Source organism: Penicillium longicatenatum (assembly GCF_028827895.1).
Source record: "Penicillium longicatenatum strain IBT 33135 chromosome Unknown contig_1_segment0_segment0, whole genome shotgun sequence".
Classification (NCBI taxonomy): domain Eukaryota; kingdom Fungi; phylum Ascomycota; class Eurotiomycetes; order Eurotiales; family Aspergillaceae; genus Penicillium; species Penicillium longicatenatum.
Genome location: NW_026643119.1, coordinates 4,375,008 through 4,395,408, shown reverse-complemented (window position 1 = coordinate 4,395,408; position 20,401 = coordinate 4,375,008). Strand labels below are relative to the sequence as shown.

Genomic DNA, 20,401 nt, shown 5'->3' with positions numbered 1-20,401 from the left:
CTGAAAGGTCCCCAACTAGGCTGGTCAAGCCCAAGCACTCCCAAGTGGTGCAGCACTAGGTGCCATGTCAACCGGCGCTTTACCACTTCCCAATTGTCCACTTTATAGCCGTAGTGATACCATTATCCTGGTGAATGATCAGGGACTAAAAGTCGACGGGGTGAGTTTTTGCGCGGAGAAGAGAAGAATTGAAGGACGACCCGTTGATTTTGCTCATTATTGTTGATTGGTATGGCTGAATTTCAAATACTGCGACTTTGGCTTTATCAAAAGTAAAAACACCCCCCTCTGCTGATGGATCTAAATTCTGAATTGGCAGATACTTGTGTATTTCCTTTTTCGCGGGACCACAAATTGGAGATTCTCAATGTCAGTTCCTCCAGTCAGTTTGTCACATTTATTCACTTAATTTTGCCAGGGTGAGAGGCTCCACCAGTCATAGTGGGGGTCCTCACTATGAGTTTCGAGTTTGCTGAAACGGAAGCGTCTACGTTATGACTATTTGATTCAAGCAAAGGCAGCTCACATGGGGCAGCACATTTGATCACATAACTATTGCTCGTTGGCTTGGAGACTGTTCATCAATATAGGATCATCCAACCTGCATGGACTTCAAAGATCCCTCATCCGATCTCCTTGAACGACAAGTGCCGGTTTATCGTGTCGCTGCTCTGCAAGGGCATTGATCCAGGCTGCTAGACGCACGCCCGCTTTGTATATCTGTTCCGCAATTACCGGGGCAGCATCATCGTAGTACTCACCCCCAAGATCCTCGTCCTCGATATACGGAAGCCCTTTACTAAACACCACAGCACAATTCAAATGATTGGTCTCCTTTGCCCACTCCTTGACACAGACGTCAGGTTTAGTGATATCCGAACATTCCACAGCGGTCGTCGGCCTGTGCTCATTCATTTGGAACAGATGCATGGCCCATTTGAGAGAGGCCGATTTTTCATCGTTATGCTTGATGACGTGCCCGATGCCGTTGATCTTGTGGGGCATATCTGTGTCCCAGATACCGTGAAGATTGCCTCTGCGACCGTCGAAAGTAACATTTATCAGGTTCCCTCCTTTTCTGTAATCCTCCACATGCAAAGGCATATGGATGTCCCCAAAGAAGTGGATCAGAAACATAACAGCTTCTGTTTGATTCGAGCTATCGTCATGCATTTGGTCGGTCTATCGATGGTCAGGCTTGCGTAGGAGGCATCGCCGGATAAAGGGAAGTCCTCACCATCTTATCCATGGCCGTAATGATACAACCTTTCTCTTCGCAATTTGATGGCAGAGGTGATATATTGCAGTGATTCCCCAAAGGGTCATCTTTCACATCTGTACTCGGAAGGGACATCAATCTTCATTACCAGTTCATCAAGGGAGAACTGCAACATACCAACATAGTGCCAAACTGCAGTAGAAGGGCGTTCGCTATGCCTTAGTTCATCAGCCCAGACGGCCGCGTCTGAGATATCGAAATCCTGGGTACGAGGCAGTAGGTCATTAAGCAAGCCTTTGGCCTGCTCATTGAGATATTGCTCCGCCAGATAGGCAACAGTGCGGTGACCGACATCTCCCCATCCAAGAGTTGGCCCACAAAGAATTGACCAGACGAATACGATCAATAATAAGAAGTCACAAGCCATCTTGGATCTGATCAGTTGTAATGATTTATGCTGCAATAATGCAGTTGTTGACATTGAATTATTATTTGGTGGAGAGAGTGACGTGTGGAACCAGGCGGTATGACGACTGCCGGTATGCAGGGACGTATTAGGACGAATCAAATCCCTCTAAAAAAGATGTAAGATCTAATGGTCACCTCCATGATTGCCATTTCGCACCCTTGTCGTAGAATGATCTAGACCGGCATTGGGATCAAGTGTTAAAAGCTTTGGCACTGATCGAGCAACTAGTTCAATATTACTTTTTCCCTTTTTTACCCCCTTTTTTGGCCTTGTTTTCCTTTTTAATTATTCTTTTGGATAGCTCGTTTGATCATATGAAACCAATTCAGCTTTTATCTAGACTGCTTGGCCAGCTTAGATGTACCTACCAAGCCCGGCTGGACTGGCACGGCCCGAGGTTTAAAAAGCGGGAGGCTAATCCGACCAACCTTTGGAATAGCCGAAGTAACATCTAACCCATTCTGTTTCGTCGGTCCCGAAAGCGGACATGACAGTCGCAAGTCAGGTGGGCTAGAACAGACAAAAGAAAAATGCTACGGTTCTGGTGGTGGAAGCCCTCGTATGATCTTCTTGGCATCCACATGGTATATGCCCTTGTCATCTTAACAACTGGGCAGCATTTGAGAAAGGAGAATACCATACTGTCTACGAGCTTGAGACTTGATGACGGAGGAGAAAAGGGGACCCCGGTGTTACTGAATCTAGGGAAAGTCAGTTGTCAAAACCACTGTACTTGGCTGATGTATGGAGGGTGTTGCATTTTTAATAGTCGGCAATGATCTTGTATGTTGTATTGTCAGGGACTGTAGGTGCAATGTATTTTGCAGATGCATAGATGTTGAATACAATGATTGGAACAAAAGTGCCACACAACGCCCATGTATGCCGGTCTACCCCAATGACTCGCCTAATATGCCACAATTTCTCTTTACTCCTTCTTTGTGTCGGCATTGGTAGCCGCCGCCTTGGCAACTGCCTGGGACTTCCTGTGCTTTTCCCGCTTCTCCTTGATATAGTTCCAGCTTTTGCAAAGACCCGCAGTCAAGGGCCCCTTAATAGTCTGGATTGTGCTAGGCCATCGGATCGTCTTCATGATCGACGCGGACACCTCCTCTTGCAGCTTCTCATCACTGGCAATACGGCGCTCAAAGGGACCTCCCTGGGGCCGGCGAACGATATCTTGTGTGTTGTTGTTTTCCGCCATCATCTTGTCGAACTCGGCCCGGGGGATTGCATAGCGGCTTTGATATTGAAAGTAGAGCTTCTCCCGGAACGAGTCAGGAAGACGGCGGACCATGTTTCCGCGGCGGACCGGGTCCATATCTTGCACCATCCCCAGGATAACATCTGGGTCATCGATCCAGTCATTTTGGCTACAGCGCGGATCTTGGAAAGATACATTGGGTAGATTATTGATGAGAGGGGCATATAGACGTCGGAAGTGCGCCATCTGCCCGGAAACAATATTGCGTACTTTGCCAGGGTCCTCTGCCGGTAACACCATACGCAGGTCGCCCATGTAACTGATGCCAGCGATGGTGCTGTAGAGTTCAAACTCGCTAAATCGCTCCGGGAGTAGTAGCAAAGCCACCCGCAGAGCGGACAAAAGATTCATCTGATTGGCCAATCGGACCTTGGGGTGATCACGGAGGATCTTAACGGGCTTTTGCAAGCGCCCGGCAAGGTATAAGGTATCCCATCGGGTAAGATCGTTACACAACGTGTCCAAATTCACAACGCCATATTTGATCAGCGTTCCGCTTACTGTAATGTGGGTGTTGAAGTATACACCGGCTCCAAATCGGTCCTGAACCTGGGAAACCGCATATGAACCAAGGGAGCCCAGCCCGGAGTAATGATCGCGATGTTGACTCAAGTTTAATGCATGCCAGTGTTGGGAATATGACACTCCAAAAATGAAATCAATCATCTTCCCGGGCCCCTGTTGCATATTTTTGATGGCGGCCGGCGCCGATGGATGGGTTGGGGTGGAGGCAGTTGCACTGCCATTCTGTGCAAAGACTCCCGATCCGTAGGCGAATGCATACCGGATAGGTGCCCGGAATTGCCACAGAATTTGTCGCAATGCTTCCTTGAATTCCTGGTTGATGATCATGTGCTGATTGACCCCGAAGTCCTTGGACGGAAGCTCGGAGAAGTTGGAGATTTGAAGATTCGGGTTATGGTCCCAATCCGTGTCGGACAATGAGGGTGAGGTGGAGAACGAGGCAGAGGATAGTTGAGAGGGCACATTGTATAATAATGATGATTTGGAAGGACTGACATTCGCAGATCGGATCAAAGGAGAGTCTAGAGTCGAGCGAGAATCGATTGCGAAACAACGAACTGAAGCGGGCAGCCTCGGGAGAGCCGAATAACGAAGATGAGCCCCACAGAGGGAGCTGGGGGTTCTACCCCGAGAAACAATCTATAAAGAGGAGGAATCAGCATGGTTGTTCTTTCCCTGGTCACTGCTCTCATCAATTAGGGTTGAAGTTCGTACAGCTGATCGCATAGGCGCGGTTCGGATAAGGAGCGGAGCGCACGGCTCAAGATAGATCAAAAAGATCAGGGATTATCACAGTCCCGGATCATGGAGCGTAGATAAGAACAGTCAATGGCAAGAGCAGATGGGTTGAATTAGTCCCACGCTGGCTCAACAATTAATTCCCAAACTCCCGTGAGTCTGACGTCGGAAGCGATGACATAATCTCATCACGTGCACGCGCGTTTCGCATAACAACGCTATCAACAGTGTAAACAGACCGCATCAACATCGACCAACAACCCCGCGCCCTCGACAACAAGCACCGGCTTTCGACTCCCGACCCGGGACCGAGGACCGACTGTCCTTTATTCAAACTATTGAATCATGGGATCGGAAATGGACACATTCGCAGCCCGCCTGGCCAGCTTCGACGTTGTGCTCAAGCCCGAGAAGCGGAGATCTTCAGGCGTGAAAGGCCCCAGATTCATCGCATGGCCTCATTCAAAGCCTTCCCCTGCAGAGGTAAAATCCCCGGTTGAGGGCTTTGATCCTTCTTCTCTAACTCGAAATGTCTTTAGTTGGCGCAAGCAGGCTTCTTCTACAAACCCTACGAAAGCAACCCCGATAACACAACATGTTTCGAGTGCGGCCGCGCATTGGATGGATGGGAGGAGGAAGATAACCCAATCACGGAGCACCTCAAGCACTCTCCGGACTGCGGATGGGCGATCACTATGGACATTCAACAGAACAGCTCCAACCCCTCAGCTATCGAGGATCCGACCAGTGAGCGTATTTCCCAAGCGCGGTTGGCAACATTTGGCTCGGCATGGCCTCATGATGAAAAACGCGGCTGGATCTGTCAATCTGAAAAGGTAACCCGGTCTTTGGTCCCGTCTTCTTTAACCACACGCTAATAAGCCCGGCAGATGGTCGAAGCTGGATGGTATTTCTGCCCGACAGAAGAGAGTAACGATTTGGCTAGTTGTGCTTACTGCAAGCTCTCCCTGGACGGCTGGGAGCCCAAGGATGATCCATTGTAAGTGCCGATTGCTCCTGCCTGTTACAGAGGGCAACAGAAACTAACCCTTTCCCCAGCGAGGAGCACTATCGTCGCTCATCAGAGTGCTCCTTCTTCGTATTTGCGCAGCCTCCCACAAAGAAGAGCAAAGGATCCAAATCAAAAAAGTCACGCGTGTCAAAGGCGTCTTCTCGCCTCTCAACCCAATCAGTCGGCACTACCACATCTGAAGCCCCGGAGGACCTTGACGAATCAATGGACCAAAGCATCATGTCACAAGCCAGTGTGAAGTCCAAAGCCACGAAGAAGGGAGCGAAGGGCAAGGGTAAATCCACCAAGGCCAAAAAAGAGGAAGCTGAGGCCGAAGACCAAATGGAGCTGGACAGTGTTGAACACGTGCAGCCGGAGCCAGAAGCCCCCAAGACCAAACGTGCAGGTCGAGGGAAGAAGAGGGTCAGCAAGGAAATGGCACGGGATGAGTCCGAGTCATTGGCTGAACCTGATCAACCGTCGATCGAACCACCCAGTAAGCGCCGCAACACAAGCACCCGAAGCAGCAGCGTATCTCAGACCTACAACTACGAGCATGAGTATGAGATGTCGGATGCGGCACCTGCGGATGAAGCACCCCAAGAAGAGCTCAAGAAAAGCCGCAAGGGATCGAAGAAGGGAACTAGCAAGAGCCGTAAGGCTTCTGATGTCTCAGTCTCGTCCAAGTCAACTTCCAAATCCCGTTTACCCGAAGACTCAGAGTTAGATGCTGCTATAGAGGCAGGTCTCGAAGTGGATGTACCGGAGCAGGTCGGGTCCGAACCGTTAGTAGAGCCAGAGCCCGAACCGGAGCTTGAAGTCGAGCCCGCCCCTCGTGCTTCGAAGAAATCCAAAGCGAGCAAGAAAACCAAGCCCGCCAAGGCGGCTGAGCAGCAAGCACAGGAGCTGGAAGAGCCTATGGACTACGAGGAGCATCCCGAGAAAGAACCAGAGGTCATTGCCGAACCCGATGTGGATGCCATGGAGCTGATCGAGGAGCAAGCCGAACCAGCTCCCAAGGCCAAAGCCGCCAAGGGTTCTAAGAAGAAGGGAACTAAGAAGAGCAAGAAGGAAGAGAGCAAGTCAAAGGCCTCGGCATCGCGAGAGTCCACTCAAAACAAACCCACACCTGATGACCAGCCTATTGATGAGCACCATAAATCATTTGTATCGGTTGAAATCGTCAATCAACAGCCCGAGCCCGCGCCCGAGCCCGAGTATCAGCCTGAACCTCAAGCTGAGCCCGAACGGGAACCACAACCGGAGCCAGAAGCGACAACCCCTGAGAAGCCTGTGATGAAAAAATCTTCGAAGAAAGAAGACAAGGCAAAGAAATCCAAAAAGTCTAAAAAGAAGGAGCCATCTCCATCACCTGAGCCGGTGGTGGAAGAAACTTTTGAGGAACCCATGCCTGAGCAGCCTGTGCCGGTGTCTCCATCTGCAGATGAAGAATGGGGGACGCCGGATGATCTACCAGATCAAGTCGAGATGGTTGCACCTGTAGAACCTTCCCCGGAACCTTCTCCAGAGCCGCCGACTAAACAGCGGACGCCTGTACCTCCCAAGACGGTCAAGCGATTCAGTGATATTCCCCAAGAGGAGCATCTGACCGAGTATATCACGAAACCACAAGAGTCTCGAGGCAGTATGCAGAGGGTATCCCGAGGATCTAAGCGATCTGTCTCACCTCTGCCACCAGCGCACCAGCACACGCCGTCAATGTCCCCCCAATCCTCTGATGCCGAGAACCGACCCCCTTCCTCTCGTCTCTCAGCATCCCGCCCAGCTATCCCACCAGCGGAACCGCAGGATCAGACTCCGCGGGCGGCAGCCACTCCGTCGCCATCTAAACGCAATTTCAACGGTGCCTTCGCGGCTTCCAACCATCCTTGGACACCGGTGGACATTGACGAAGCCCTATTTGGAGAGGCTAGTGACAAGGAGAATGCCGATCTTTCTGGCCTGTTCAATGGCATGAAGCGAGGGCTGACTAGTCCGGAGAAAAAGATGACTGTGGAAGAATGGATCATGTGGAATGCAAAGAATGGTGAAGAGCGGCTCAAGCGTGAATGCGAACGGCTTGTCGGTCAATTTGAAAAAGAGGGGAGTCGAGGCATGCAGCGACTCGAGGCCATCGAGTGTATTGATTAAACGAGCACATGCGTTTCCTTGGTGTTTGGTTATTTTCTTGGATATGGTTATGGCGTCTTCCGGCGTCTGGAGGGTATATCACGATTGAATATGGTCACATTTCTTCTGCGTCGAATATGCAATGACAATACTTTTGTGTTCACATTTATGTGTCGTAGGGAGAGAAAGAGATAAAAGATGAGCCTGAAACGCCATGGGTATCATAAAACAGGCCATATCCCCGGGATCCAGTTATCCTAGGCAATAATTCCCAACCGGCCTTCCCAACCATCATCTTCCTTTTTAACATCGCCGCCCTTCCGGCGCTTCTCATTTCGCTTGCGCCTCCGTTCCTCCCTCTCCTTAGCCTCAATCTCTTCCCGCTCCCGCAACCGCTCCCCAAGATCCAACTGCCAAGCCTTCCTCTCCTCTTCCTCCCTCACTCTCTTCCGATGCATCAACATCCTCAACCGCTCCCGCACCTCTCCAACCGAAGCCCGCATCACGTCGCCACTCTGTCCAGTCGCAATCAAATGCTGCTTGCTATTGTAGTGCTCCACAAGCTGAATATTATCTTTGAACGTCAGATCACAGTCCGCGCAGTAAAATCCCGCTCCGCGTCCACGCTTGCCGAGCGCTGATCCCGCCGGCACGATGGTCGTCTTTCCCACCATCGATGCCACATCTAGGCGGTTACTGCGGGCTGTTGTTGCCTCGAGGGAGCTGTAGTCGACCGGGGCATGGTATTTTTTGCCAAGTAGTTTGGCTTCGTAGCGAGCTTTGCCTTCGGCTTTGCGTTTGGCTTCTTCGTCGGCGGCTTTTTTGGTATATTCTTCGCGATCCCAGGTTTTGCGGAAGGCGGTGTCTGAAGGGGCGCCAGCGGCGCTTTGTTTGGACATTGTGGTGGGTTTGTAGAGTGAGGAAGCTAGAGTGTTGAAAGTTGGAGGTTGAAGCTTGGAGTTCGAGGTCCGCAGTGGCGGCATTAGGTAAGCGGGTCTGGTCCAGTCTTGAGACCGTTTCTATGTTTACAAAGGTTTATGATGGTTGCACATGGATGTTTTTGCTATTCATTGTACTTTGAAGAATTTGAGTGTCTTATCAGTGAGAAGTTTGGCCGACTGAGACTGTGGATATAATCAGTAAATCCGTTGCTGCCTCTTGACCCCCGATCGTAGGCAACCTCCAAAAAGAACCATAACATGTGTATCTCTTAAACGACGCAAAAGAGCATATCGACTAACTCACAACGGTAAGCAAGCGATGTGGCTGAAACGCAGGCAGCCGTGTTGTGGACCTTCATAAGCAAGCCCATGCCAGGGAACCTCCTTCCTTCTCAGCCTCATCTGATCTCCAACAACTACAACTATAACTACAACATGCGAACTTCATCATCCTTACCGCAGTCTACTATAACATCTGAAGTTTCCTTACTGGATCTCCCGCCAGAAATTCATATGCAAATCGCTTCCTTTCTCTCTTACCCAGACGCACTCGCACTGAAACATACCAGCCGCCATTTCTACAACATGGTGTATACAGGTGTACATCTCAAAGTCAACTGGCTCGTTGAGCGCTTCGAGCGCAAACTCGAGTGTCCGATGGAGAAATGCTCATTTCGCACTGATGAAGCTTTCTGCAATGGCCGGGTTCGTCGCATAATGGAACGTCGCCGGTGGCATCTTGAGTGCCGGCGGGTACCTGGCGGTTGCTGGGTGGTTGAAGGCCAGACTTGTCGGAGGGATCTAATACCATCTTGGTTTAAGAGAAATCGGGCACAGGAGCGGATTGAGCATGGGGTGCGAGAAGGTTCGTAATGAGTCATGCTGTGTTGAGTTCGATTGCTGATTTGTTGCTCGTAATTCAGCTGTTATTATCGTTCTCGTCGCAATGATAATGCAAGTGTTTTGGATGCTCTTTACATGGTGAGTTTGAGTTGAATTGAACAGCGGTGAAGGTGCTAATGTCTTGAGATAGGGTCTATTATGGCTGGCCGTTGGATCTACCCTCGAGTCCTTGGCTGAGAGCTGTAGCATGGAATCGTTGAAAAGTATTAGTGCTGGACACACTTTTCAAATGATAAATCTTCCCAAAATGATTAGACTTAAGGCGGACTATCAGCATCAGCATGCCACATCATCCCGACCAGACATTCTTTCGATATTGGGAAGGACATAAAGTGCTTGGTGACTCTGCAAATGTCACAAGAGCATAATGGAAGGGGCAAAGAGAGATGGTGTTAACTTGGGAAACCACGGTATGCAAGCCACGAACCTATAGTCTTGCTGACATCACCGTGGGGTCAAGGGGCTAGTCCCTGGAGAATCCACTTTGTATCGTTCTGAGGACTCGGGAATACTCCATTCTTACCGATCAACATCGAATAATGTATACTTATAATTGTCCATGAAGGCGGAACATATTGCATGCCAAACATCCCTAATAAATCAGTTTTACCCATGAACCAGGTCAGTCCCCAGTTTAAAATGCGTATGTGTTTGGAAACAAGAGGAAAATATGTATGTAGGAAGAATGGACAAAAGAAACAGTGCGTATAAGAAGGGCGAGAGGAGAGGCCACCTCAGAGTCAGGGATTTGAAAAGAGATATTTGTGGTGCGGCTGACTGCAGTATAGTCTTATCAATCTTGGTTCAGTGGCGGGGAAGCGATAGGAAACGCGGTTGGCTTCACAAACCCGAACCGTGGGGCTCTTCACGGTTACGCTGTTGCAACCCCTAGGCCAGAGGGAATTGAGTCCACACACTCTCTATTTTTACATCCATACGCCAACCATTCCGAATAGACTTTTATTTTAACGTTGTGGAACCTCAGAACCTTATCTCCCCCTCTAAGGCACGTCATCTAACATTGATTAAGAGAGACGTCGATCCTGAAGCTGTGATCAACGGCTCAATAGATGATCATGATTTTCTGAAGCTACCGTGAAAAGGCTTTGTCTCATTAGAAACATCACTGCTTTTCCTTTGCAGATCCAACATGTTGCCCATATGTAGAAGTTAGAACCCCAATCCGGATTATAGTCACTGACGTCACACCGACGTTCCTGTGTATTTTCCAAGATCGCATGCGAACAGGAAAGCTATATAACCCTTTCGTTAAGCCAATTTTCAATTTCCTTCATATCATATCTCACTTCAAATACTAAACCAATTCATCAATCATGTCTGCCGCCGGATCTATCAACACTAGCACGGGCCAACATGCCGTGGACCCCTACAAGACACAGAACTTCGAGGACCCACCTCTTCCCCAGAAGATCGAAGACCTAGCTGCTTTTATCTCAGAAGTCAAGTTTGGCATGCTGACGACGAAGCAATCAGAGGGTGAATACTTAGCTTCGCGATGCATGGCTTTAGCAGCTCAGGTATATATGACGTTCCATTTCAGCAAAGCTATATCCGGGAAATCAAACTAATGATCAATCTTGCAGGAGCATGGCGGCATCGACCTCATTTTCCACACAAACCTCTTCTCCGGCAAAACCATGGATCTGACCGTCCACCCACAAGAAACCAACATGTCCTTCCTGGACCCAGTAAGCGGCGCCTGGGCCTCCATCTCGGGAACGGCAAGCGTCGTCGCAGACCCAGCCACCGTAGAGAAATATTACTCGCCCGCACTCAAAGCCTGGTTAGGTGATATGGGTGATGGCGTGCATGATGGTGGACCCTCAGATCCGCGCATTGGTGTTATTAAGCTGGAAGCAAAGCTGGCGACGCATGTCGTTGCACGAAAGGGAATTATTGGGAGGGCCGTTGATACAGTCAAGGGAGCTGTGCAGGGCAATGTTCCTCCCGTCAATTCCATCCGGGAGCTGAGTGCAGAGGAATTGGCTGAGTGTATGTTGTCACCTCTTGAGAATATGGATTTGAGGCTAATTATTACACAGGGCGTCGCACACATCAATCATCATAAGCTGGCCTTCTGTGGAGGCCATGTACTATCTATGAAATGGTTTAATACGGATTCAAGTGATATCTCCGGATATACTTTAGTATAGGAATGCCCTTACAGACTACAATAACAGATTTACTCAAAGGACATATTCATTCCAGTATACTATTCACTAATACTCTCAAGATAAGGAATTGTAGTGTAACAGATTGCTGGGTTCATCCATCCATCGTGCACCTGAAGGCTCTTGTGAATCCATTGGGACCTAGCTGCCTCAGATGACCTCACTTTCCGACAGTCTCGTTTGGAGGCCTACAGAGTAGATGACTAAATACCAGCCTGTTCCACCGTCGAGATCACCCCCTGATCCTGCAACTTTGGCCCCAGGGTCCGACAACATTGACCACGTGACAGTACTGACACAGCCCCGTTGACAAGGATAGGATGGATTCTACGCCAGACTGTTAGAATGATACGAACCTTGGAAGGTGTCGACCCAGTATAGCACGATGCAGCGGCTGATGAATTGTTTGAAGTTGCTCTACTCCCTGGAAACCCTTGATACACGCTTTGCAAGATCGACTACAGCATCTCAGAGCTCCACACAAGACCCTTCCAGACCCTTTGCTCCAAAGCTAGAGCGCTCACCCTTGCCCGATATGAAGCCATCCAAATGGCGGACAACCGAATACCGTATCTATTGTCTTGTCTTCGTTATCGTCATTCCAACGATGGTGAAGCAGGTCTATGACATATCGAAACCGGGAAGTCCTGACTGGGACTCTTATTCGAAGAAATTAACTCCAGGCTGGATCCCTGGGCGCCAAATTGACAACTCCGACGCACAGTACGCTAACTTTCGAGATAATCTCCCTTACCTCTTAATTCTTCTTATACTGCATCCATTGGCTCGCAAGCTATATGGCATCTTCTGGCGAATTGACAGTCACATGTCTCTGGGCAGCAACGATGATTTGTCCCATGAACCATTCCTGGCCGTTGCAGATACCAGACTGCAACGTCGGACCTTGTTTGATGTTGGTTTCGGGACTATCTTTCTTATTGCGCTGCACGGCGTTTCGGCGGCAAAGATTCTTCTGATCTTCTATATTAACTTCAAGATTGCGACACGGCTTCCTAGAAGCTACGTGCCTGGCGCTACCTGGCTCTTCAATTTCGGTATTCTGTTCGCGAACGAACTTTGCCGCGGATATCCCTTCGCCGAGATCGCTCAGGTCTTGTTACCAAATATCAAAGCTGCGCAAGAATATGGTACAAAAATTGATAGCTACGGTGGTCTCATTCCTCGATGGGAAGTGCTCTTTAAGATCTCAATATTACGCCTCATCTCATTTAATTTGGACTACTATTGGGCCCAGGAAGAGGGTAATTTCAAAATAACCGACGTCAGTATTAAATCCATGCAGGCTTCGATGATAACCAATTAAAATTTAGAAGAAGCATACAGACGGTTCGCTCAGCGAGCGCGATCGTGTCTCATATGGCGCCACTTTACGAGACTTTAACCTCAAAATTTACCTTGCCTATACGCTATACTCACCTCTTTACCTCGCTGGTCCGATTGTGAGCTTCAACGACTTCGTCTATCAATCGCGAAATTGTCTACCGACCACAACCACGGTCAGGACCACTCTCTATGGCCTGCGCTTCCTCATAGCCCTCCTTTGTATGGAGTTGGTTCTACATTACTCTTACGCAATAGCGATCATCAAGTCTTCACCTTTATGGACACGGTATACCCTCTACCAACTCGCCATGCTTGGATATTTCAACCTACACACAGTCTGGCTGAAGCTGCTTATCCCTTGGCGTTTCTTCCGACTATGGGCTTTGATAGATGGACTTGACGCGCCAGAGAATATGGTCAGATGTATGTCTGACAATTACTCAACACTAGCGTTCTGGCGTGGCTGGCATCGAAGCCTGAACAGGTGGATTGTCCGGTACATCTACGTTCCTCTTGGCGGCAACGGAAATGGTAAGGTCAAGACCATAATGAATATTCTGGCAGTATTCACCTTCATCGCCCTTTGGCACGACATCAATCTGCGTCTCTTGGCTTGGGGCTGGCTAACCACCTTGTTCATTCTGCCTGAAGTAATTGCTATGATGATCTTCCCAAAACGCAAGTGGAAGGACTGGCCGGAGACGTTCAGGGTTCTTTGTGGCATCGGGGCAGTGGGGAACATTCTCATGATGATGGTGGCAAGCCTCGTAGGCTTTGTCATGAGTGTCGACGACGTCAAAGAGATGGTAAATGGTATAGTTCCAGGCTGGTCAAATGCTGGATTCGTCACTGTGGCTGTGATGTGTCTTTTTGTGAGCGCGCAGATTATGTTTGAGCACAGAGAGGGTGAGAAGAGGCAGGGGATCAATCTGAAATGTTAAGTGTTGACAGTAGTGATTATTTGAACACTAGGTGTTAGTACTTTGGAATACCCAGTATAGATGGTATATCTAGCAGTCTAGAATAGCCCTTATTGAATTACATACGTCCATACCTCTCGCGCCCTTACGGCCAGTGATTCTGATCTCTCGTACAACCTGCGCTGATTCTGGATCGACCCGCACGTCACCAAGTGTAACGCGAGCGTTTCCCTTAGAAGAGTTCATAATCACAAGGCTGTGTGGGATTAAAGCGACTGGTAGCTGAGTGAAATCTTAGACCTCATAGACAGAAACAGTAGAGCAAACCACGGCGCAACCAAAAGCTTGGCTAGGGACCAGACCCCTGGCATTGTCATCACTACAGCGACATTTTACCCTTTACTTAGAGAAACAGAATAGCTTACAATTAGATTGGTGGTAAGCAAAGCATCTCTAATAGACCCTTGGAGTAGAGAAACAGCAGAAACAACAGCTAACACCACCGAAAGAAAACAACAGGGGTATCATGCCAGGAAAAACGCCATTATACAAAACACGAGAACACCTTCCTCCCTTGAGGCCCAACTCAGATCTAAAAGGAATGTCAGCAAAAATAATGAAGATTGAGCCAAGGAATACTGACCAAGCGAAGGGGCAAACGGGCGGGCACGCGGCCATTGTGCAAGAGCATGGCAATGGCCTTCTGGGGCGTGGCCTGCAGCTTGCGGTAAGCCTCCCGAATGTGCCGGGGCTCGATTGGAGTACGGCCTTCCTCGGGAGGGTCGAACAGGCCGGTCTCGCGTTTGCGCTTCTTGGCGCTCTCGCCGGTAGTCTCGGCACCACCACGGTTCTTCTCGTGGTCCTCGCGCTCCTTCACCTTCAGCGCCTCTTCGGTCAGCGTCTGCACAATCTCGAAGGTGAGGAAGCCGAGAATGTCGACAATGTCGTCGTTAGGCTTCGACTCGGTGACAATTCCGAATCCGGCCCACTCGCGGAACCGCTTGCTCTTACGGTATGTGAACGACGCTTGGCGGCACTCGGACCAGAAGACGTACTCCTCTCGGGTCATGTGTTTGGTACGCTCGTCGGCAGCAGCCAGACGCTGGAGGGTCGCGTAATTTTGTTCCTCCTCTTCCTCGTCCTCTTCGTCATCACGCTCCGGAATCTGCACGGAAAAAAAGCTGTGCACGTCCCACGCAAGTCCGACCTTGGCGCGCTTGTTCTTGGGCTTTGCGGCTACATCCTGCGGGCCAGCAACAACACCAGCCGCATCGTCAGCAGCGGCAAAGTCAGCTGCATCGGCACCGCCTTTGTCGTCGGAATCTTTGACGTTCTTACGGACATCTTTCCAGGACAGGAAAGTCCGGAGACGAGAGACTTTCGCTTTGTCGTGACGAATTAGGAAGATAAGATCATCGGTTGAGATGGAGCGAGATCCTCGACGAGTGGCCAGTTGGGTGCTGCGGCTTAGCTGCGTCATAATTAGCCAGAAGATTGAGATGCCTTGGATAAGAGAAACTAACAATTTCAAGGACTTGCTGACGAGTGATATCCTCAATCAGGGTAGTAGTGTCGATGGAAGGCTCGGCAGTTTCTCCAGAAACGAACATCATCTGAAAAATCATGTTAGTAATAGTCGACTTATCGTCATGCGAAGAATATGCGTCGGCTTCTTGGTTTTCTTCTTCTTCATCGGGCGAAGAGGGGAGAGTAGAAGACACTGGGCCATTATTCATGCCCTGGTCTTCATTCCCATCACTTATTTCGAAATTCTTGCGTCTCATTTTGCAGAATAGGGCATTCATTTCGGAACAGGGTCCAGGGTACATGTCTGCCCCGCATGGCATACCCTCGATCTGGGGTTCAACGGTGATTGGTTTCGCAAGCTTGTCATGAACATGACCATCGGCATCAGACTCTTCTAGATCGCGTAGAAGCTCTTCAAATGAAGGCCATTTTTGCTGCCGAGCAAGCCACAGATGTCCATCCTCGGACACTGAGAGAGGGCCTTGTTTGGGCAGTTCCGAACGTGCAATCTCGATGTCCTCAAGCGAGATGTGGGCGACACGAGGATCAGCTTTATTGCCAGCCATTTGAACCGAGTGAAGCAGAGTTATGGCAAAAAAATGGTGTAGAAGAGTGATGTCGTGGTGATGACGCGTAACAACAAAAGACAAGCGATGAGCGCCGAGAGCCCTACAATCGGCTCGAAAGCAAAATGCGGGCAAAGACGTCGAGGGAGCGTCGACTTTTTAGCTCCATAGAAAAAAAAATGAAACCCCTAACAGGAAGATGTGGGATGGGCGGAAGGTTGGTAGTTGGAATATGGTAGGCGACAGATGAGCAAACGCCTGCGCAGTTATATAACCCCCGCTTATTGATAAGGCAAGGTATGCGTTTTTTGAATGCATTCGTTCTGTTACCTGCCATATGCATAACGCAACTCACACCACACTCCCCATATCACGCAGCTCACGACCATGAAGAGTCCATCTTTGAACCCAACGTACATCAAGCACAAAGGCAATATTTAATATCAAGCGAAGGCGACACATGCTTTTCAAAAAATCTACCTCCTGAAATAGCCTCATTGAGGCTATAGTCGAGATATGCGCGCAATGCGCCGAAGACAACAGACCGAAGGAACCCCAACCTCGAAAGATGGGAAGAAAACCAAGAAACCGACAGCCGAGAAGTCGCCAAGTAGAAACACTCGTTAGGAAAGGGGAGCACTGACCTGCTGGATCTCTTGCCGATACTTGGGTTGGCGATCAGAACTCATGGCGCCGGCTTCTCGCTACTGCGGTGAGTGACTTGCGACGGAATCAAAGCTTCAGTGCCTCAAAGTGACCGTAGTGAATGGAACTTGGACAATTAGAATCCGGCAGTTAGAACGCGATGGCGTACGAAGGAATACCCCCCTGCGAGTGAAGCAGGAGACAGTGGGACCGCACGACTTGAAGTGAGGTGATCTAAGGGACGAAAGGAAGGTTAAGTTGGGGTCTCCATCTCGATAACGATACGCGATAGCCGGATCTCGGAGGTTCTTTTCCGCCGATGCTCCAGGCGGTGGTTGAATCTGCCGCGGGGCAGCGAATTATTTCTTGAAAACGAGGGGACTCAGATTGATTAGTTCACTCAATTGATCCATTTCGCTTCCCATCCTACATCATGTTGCACTTAGTAGGCCTCGGTCTTGCCGACGAGACTGATATCACCGTCCGTGGTCTGGAAATTGTCAAGCGTGCCGAGCGGGTTTACTTAGAGGCGTACACTGCCATTCTTCTAGTGGACAAGTCGAAGCTTGTAAGTGCTGTCTCAAGCTTTGAGGCTCAGTTGTGAATATTTGACAGCAACTAATTCAAATTGATTGGTTTTCAGGAAGCATTCTACGGCCGACCAGTCATCGAAGCAGACCGCGAACTAGTTGAAAGCGGCAGCGATGAGATCCTAGCTGATGCAGACAAAGTCGACATTGCATTCCTAGTCGTCGGCGATCCATTCGGGTAGGTCAACAAAACCCAGTATAGTGCATATATCTAACAGCCTCAGCGCAACAACCCACACCGATCTCGTCCTCCGCGCCCGCGAACTCAACATCCAAACCAACGTCGTTCCCAATGCCTCCATTATGTCCGGAATCGGCTGCACAGGTCTCCAGCTCTACAACTTCGGCCAAACAGTCAGCATGGTCTTTTTCCTGGACAACTGGCGTCCGGCTTCATTCTACGACCGTGTGGCCGAGAACGCACAGATCGGTCTGCACACTCTCGTGCTGCTCGACATCAAAGTGAAGGAGCAGTCGATGGAGAACCTGGCGCGTGGTCGTCGGATTTACGAGCCGCCACGTTATATGACTGTTGCACAGTGTGCGCAGCAAATGTTGGAGGTCGAGGAGGACCGCAAGGAGGGTATCTGTGCGCCTGATCGTCTTGCTATGGGAGCTGCGCGGGTCGGAGCGCCGGATCAGAAGCTTGTTGTTGGTACTTTGACGGAATTGGCCGAGGTGGAGATGGGAGCTCCGTTGCATAGTGTTGTGCTCCTCGGACGGAGGACGCATGATCTTGAGAGAGATTATATTCGGCAGTTTGCTGTTGATCAGGCTACTTTCGATGCCAGTTATGCGAAGTACTATGGAAAAAGTTCATGAGATACCCGTGGAATTACATGATTAAGATGAATTATTTTCGAATGCATAGTCAAGTTTGAGCTTTGAAATTTGAAGCAATTGAAGATCTATTAGGTATGATTTTGAGGTATAAGCAGTACAGGAGTTGGAGTCCCGTCCCTCTGGATCGGATACCAGATAGAAACCGGTCTCTATATTCTAATGATCACAGCAGTGTCATTAATCCTCCACCGCTCGCTTCAAACCGAAGATAGGTAGATGGCAGGAAAATATATGAAACATGAAAGCAGGAACGCCGCATGGACATTAGGCAAAATGGAACATAAATGCCGGGATGAACTGGCAATGCAAAAGGAGAAATGGTATCCAGACGAGGCAGAAATGACAAAAGACACATGCAGAATGCTTTGGCTTCGTGGAGATACCAACTGTTTCTGCCATGGCAAACAGCGATATCACCCCGATAGCCAAGGCTATATTCTAGAAAGCAGAAAAAAAACAAAAACCCACCGCACCGACACCGGATGACATGCAAAGTGTGAAGCAATGTACAGCTCAAGCGGAACAAAAAAATAATAAACGTATCACATCACTAATGTCCATGCTCCAGGACCTCGTCTTCCTCACCAGGGAGAATGATCTCATGGCCCGAGCCTTCGTACACGAAGATGGCAGCAACGCAGCCAAAGACAGACACCAAGGCAATCAGCCACCAGGCAAACCCGACCATACCAATATCCAGACCATATCCGTACCACGCACCCGAGAAGATGGGTCCAATGGTTCGGAAGGCCGAGGACACGGACTGGCCGATACCGTGGATCGTTCCGAGGACCGATGGGTGTGGGGAGCAGTTGTTCAGGAGGATGATGGAGGTTGGGAGGGTAAAGGTTCGGGCTGTGACTTGGCAGAAGAGCACAATGATGATCCAGATCCATACCCATGGGCCGTTGGCCTGACCGGGGGGTGGGGTAGAGGATGGGGCCAGGGCGATATAAGGCGCCAGAGCGTAGGCCAGTGGGAACAGGGAAAGGAAGTATTGGTAACTCTTAGCCGTACCCAATCGGCCGTTGATGGAGGGGTAGATGGTAAACTGGAGGAACATGCCGATCACACCGAGGATAGCGGTCGCGAAGCCAACGCTCTGGGGAAGCATACCCAGGCCACCCGTGAACATGAAGGGCAGGCTCTGGGCGGGGCTGGCTGGATCAGCCGGGTCATAGCGGGGAGTCGAGAGGAACAGCAACCATAGGTTGTTGAAAGCACCCATCTGGAAATCAAAGAAAGCCTGGGCACCGAGGGTGCACAGAACGTTCTTGGTCCAGATACGACGGAATGGCAAAACACGCTTAACACGGATAGGCTTGGACGCCTTCTCCTCAAGTTCGTAGCTCTCGGAGCGATCCAAAGCTCCAGCAAGCAGAGGGCCATTCTCCTCGTAGTCCCGGAAAGGCAGGCGGGTGTATAGAGGCGAAGAAGTACCAGCCACACGTCCGACAATGCGAGCAAAGATCTTCATGGCGAAAGAACCCAGACCCGGTTTGCCCTTGCAAGAAAGCAGGGTCTCTTCCAATCCATAGGCCACCAAGCATGCACAGACCGACAAGAAAATGAAGTTGGCAAACATGGGCAGAGAGTATGGGTAACGCTCCAGCCACTGAACACCAGTCTCACCTCCGAATGACGAGTTCGGGCCGAAAAGGCGGGGATAGCTCTTCACAGGGTCGGCCAACATACCACCCATAACTATGCAAGACATCAGTAAACTTTTTCTGTCTACCAGGTACAAGAAACTCACCAGGACCAAACAAGGACGCAATATTAAACCCAATGGGCAAAATCAAGAAAGCGCGCGAATGGAATCTCTTCTCCTTGACGTTCTCCGCAATCATAGTTCGGATAATTCCAACCGTGCCGTTGATGGCACCGCCAAACGAACGCCAGAACACAGCCTGCGCGAACGACGTCGAGAAGGCCACACCCAGACACGAGACAGCCGTACCAACCAGGCCTACTAGCAGCACGAACCTCCGACCACCCCATTCGGCATCCGCCACACGACCCCATGGGATCGCCGTCGCAAACTGGGCCGCAGTGAAAGCGCCCTGGAGGATACCGGCCTGAGTGGCAACGTCGGAGTCGGAGAGGTTCTCATCGAAGGACTTGAGCTGATAGAACATGTACGCCTGCAACGAGGCGATCTGCAAGAAGTCGAAAACACGGCACAGGCCTAGTAGCGCCAATTGACCTTTCCGGGGTAGTGACATCCAGGTAACTGGGGCGGGACGAGGTGGTTGTTCGGGCAGCATGGACTGCTGCATAGCCAGGAGCTGGCCCTGGCTCTGCGAGCGGCTGCGCACATGGTTCTTCTGAGCGTCCAAATCCATTGAGGTATTGCGGATCATGTCGGGATCATCGAGACTTGGAGCGTCGGGGGAGGAGGGGCTCTCGTCAACGCTGGCGAGGGAGAGCTGGGACTCGCGGCGACGTCGGGGAGGAGGAGCTTCGGAAGGTTCGCCGGTGCCCTGGGTTAAATGATGGTAGCCACTCGACCACGAAGTCGTACGCGCGTGGCGGGCATTACTCGGTTTATGGCTCTGGGACCTCGCAGGCAT

At 50.2% G+C, this 20,401-nt stretch overlaps 10 protein-coding genes across 10 annotated transcripts; 5 read left to right on the top strand and 5 right to left on the bottom strand.

The window, feature by feature from the left end:
* Positions 1 to 612: 612 nt before the first annotated feature.
* N7484_002417 (S1/P1 nuclease) lies at positions 613 to 1,646 on the bottom strand (the record flags this gene model as incomplete). Its single annotated transcript, XM_057112837.1, has 3 exons — positions 613 to 1,182; positions 1,238 to 1,335; positions 1,397 to 1,646. The coding sequence occupies 3 exons, from the start codon at positions 1,644 to 1,646 to the stop codon at positions 613 to 615; spliced, it is 918 nt and encodes a 305-aa protein (XP_056977574.1).
* Positions 1,647 to 2,616: 970 nt separating this feature from the next.
* Positions 2,617 to 4,203, bottom strand: N7484_002416 (phosphatidate cytidylyltransferase; the record flags this gene model as incomplete). Its single annotated transcript, XM_057112836.1, has 2 exons — positions 2,617 to 4,116; positions 4,192 to 4,203. 2 exons carry the CDS (start codon positions 4,201 to 4,203, stop codon positions 2,617 to 2,619), a joined length of 1,512 nt encoding a protein of 503 aa, XP_056977573.1.
* A 357-nt stretch (positions 4,204 to 4,560) lies between these two features.
* On the top strand, positions 4,561 to 7,378 carry N7484_002415 (baculoviral IAP repeat-containing protein; the record flags this gene model as incomplete). The annotated part of the gene is made up of 4 exons (XM_057112835.1): positions 4,561 to 4,698; positions 4,755 to 5,051; positions 5,106 to 5,215; positions 5,275 to 7,378. The coding sequence occupies 4 exons, from the start codon at positions 4,561 to 4,563 to the stop codon at positions 7,376 to 7,378; spliced, it is 2,649 nt and encodes an 882-aa protein (XP_056977572.1).
* A 236-nt stretch (positions 7,379 to 7,614) lies between these two features.
* N7484_002414 (U4/U6-U5 snRNP complex subunit SNU23) lies at positions 7,615 to 8,256 on the bottom strand (the record flags this gene model as incomplete). The annotated part of the gene is made up of 1 exon (XM_057112834.1): positions 7,615 to 8,256. The coding sequence occupies one exon, from the start codon at positions 8,254 to 8,256 to the stop codon at positions 7,615 to 7,617; it is 642 nt and encodes a 213-aa protein (XP_056977571.1).
* A 411-nt stretch (positions 8,257 to 8,667) lies between these two features.
* Positions 8,668 to 9,401, top strand: N7484_002413 (uncharacterized protein; the record flags this gene model as incomplete). Its single annotated transcript, XM_057112833.1, has 3 exons — positions 8,668 to 9,163; positions 9,222 to 9,279; positions 9,332 to 9,401. The coding sequence occupies 3 exons, from the start codon at positions 8,668 to 8,670 to the stop codon at positions 9,399 to 9,401; spliced, it is 624 nt and encodes a 207-aa protein (XP_056977570.1).
* A 1,134-nt stretch (positions 9,402 to 10,535) lies between these two features.
* N7484_002412 (blue light-inducible protein Bli-3) lies at positions 10,536 to 11,290 on the top strand (the record flags this gene model as incomplete). Its single annotated transcript, XM_057112832.1, has 3 exons — positions 10,536 to 10,739; positions 10,806 to 11,214; positions 11,265 to 11,290. 3 exons carry the CDS (start codon positions 10,536 to 10,538, stop codon positions 11,288 to 11,290), a joined length of 639 nt encoding a protein of 212 aa, XP_056977569.1.
* A 488-nt stretch (positions 11,291 to 11,778) lies between these two features.
* Positions 11,779 to 13,678, top strand: N7484_002411 (glycerol:H+ symporter; the record flags this gene model as incomplete). The annotated part of the gene is made up of 2 exons (XM_057112831.1): positions 11,779 to 12,675; positions 12,725 to 13,678. 2 exons carry the CDS (start codon positions 11,779 to 11,781, stop codon positions 13,676 to 13,678), a joined length of 1,851 nt encoding a protein of 616 aa, XP_056977568.1.
* A 565-nt stretch (positions 13,679 to 14,243) lies between these two features.
* N7484_002410 (transcriptional regulator SPT3) lies at positions 14,244 to 15,750 on the bottom strand (the record flags this gene model as incomplete). The annotated part of the gene is made up of 3 exons (XM_057112830.1): positions 14,244 to 14,249; positions 14,301 to 15,128; positions 15,181 to 15,750. The coding sequence occupies 3 exons, from the start codon at positions 15,748 to 15,750 to the stop codon at positions 14,244 to 14,246; spliced, it is 1,404 nt and encodes a 467-aa protein (XP_056977567.1).
* A 1,078-nt stretch (positions 15,751 to 16,828) lies between these two features.
* Positions 16,829 to 17,807, top strand: dph5 (diphthine synthase; the record flags this gene model as incomplete). The annotated part of the gene is made up of 3 exons (XM_057112829.1): positions 16,829 to 16,963; positions 17,039 to 17,163; positions 17,210 to 17,807. The coding sequence occupies 3 exons, from the start codon at positions 16,829 to 16,831 to the stop codon at positions 17,805 to 17,807; spliced, it is 858 nt and encodes a 285-aa protein (XP_056977566.1).
* Positions 17,808 to 18,378: 571 nt separating this feature from the next.
* On the bottom strand, positions 18,379 to 20,401 carry N7484_002408 (putative MFS transporter; the record flags this gene model as incomplete). The annotated part of the gene is made up of 2 exons (XM_057112828.1): positions 18,379 to 19,532; positions 19,585 to 20,401. 2 exons carry the CDS (start codon positions 20,399 to 20,401, stop codon positions 18,379 to 18,381), a joined length of 1,971 nt encoding a protein of 656 aa, XP_056977565.1.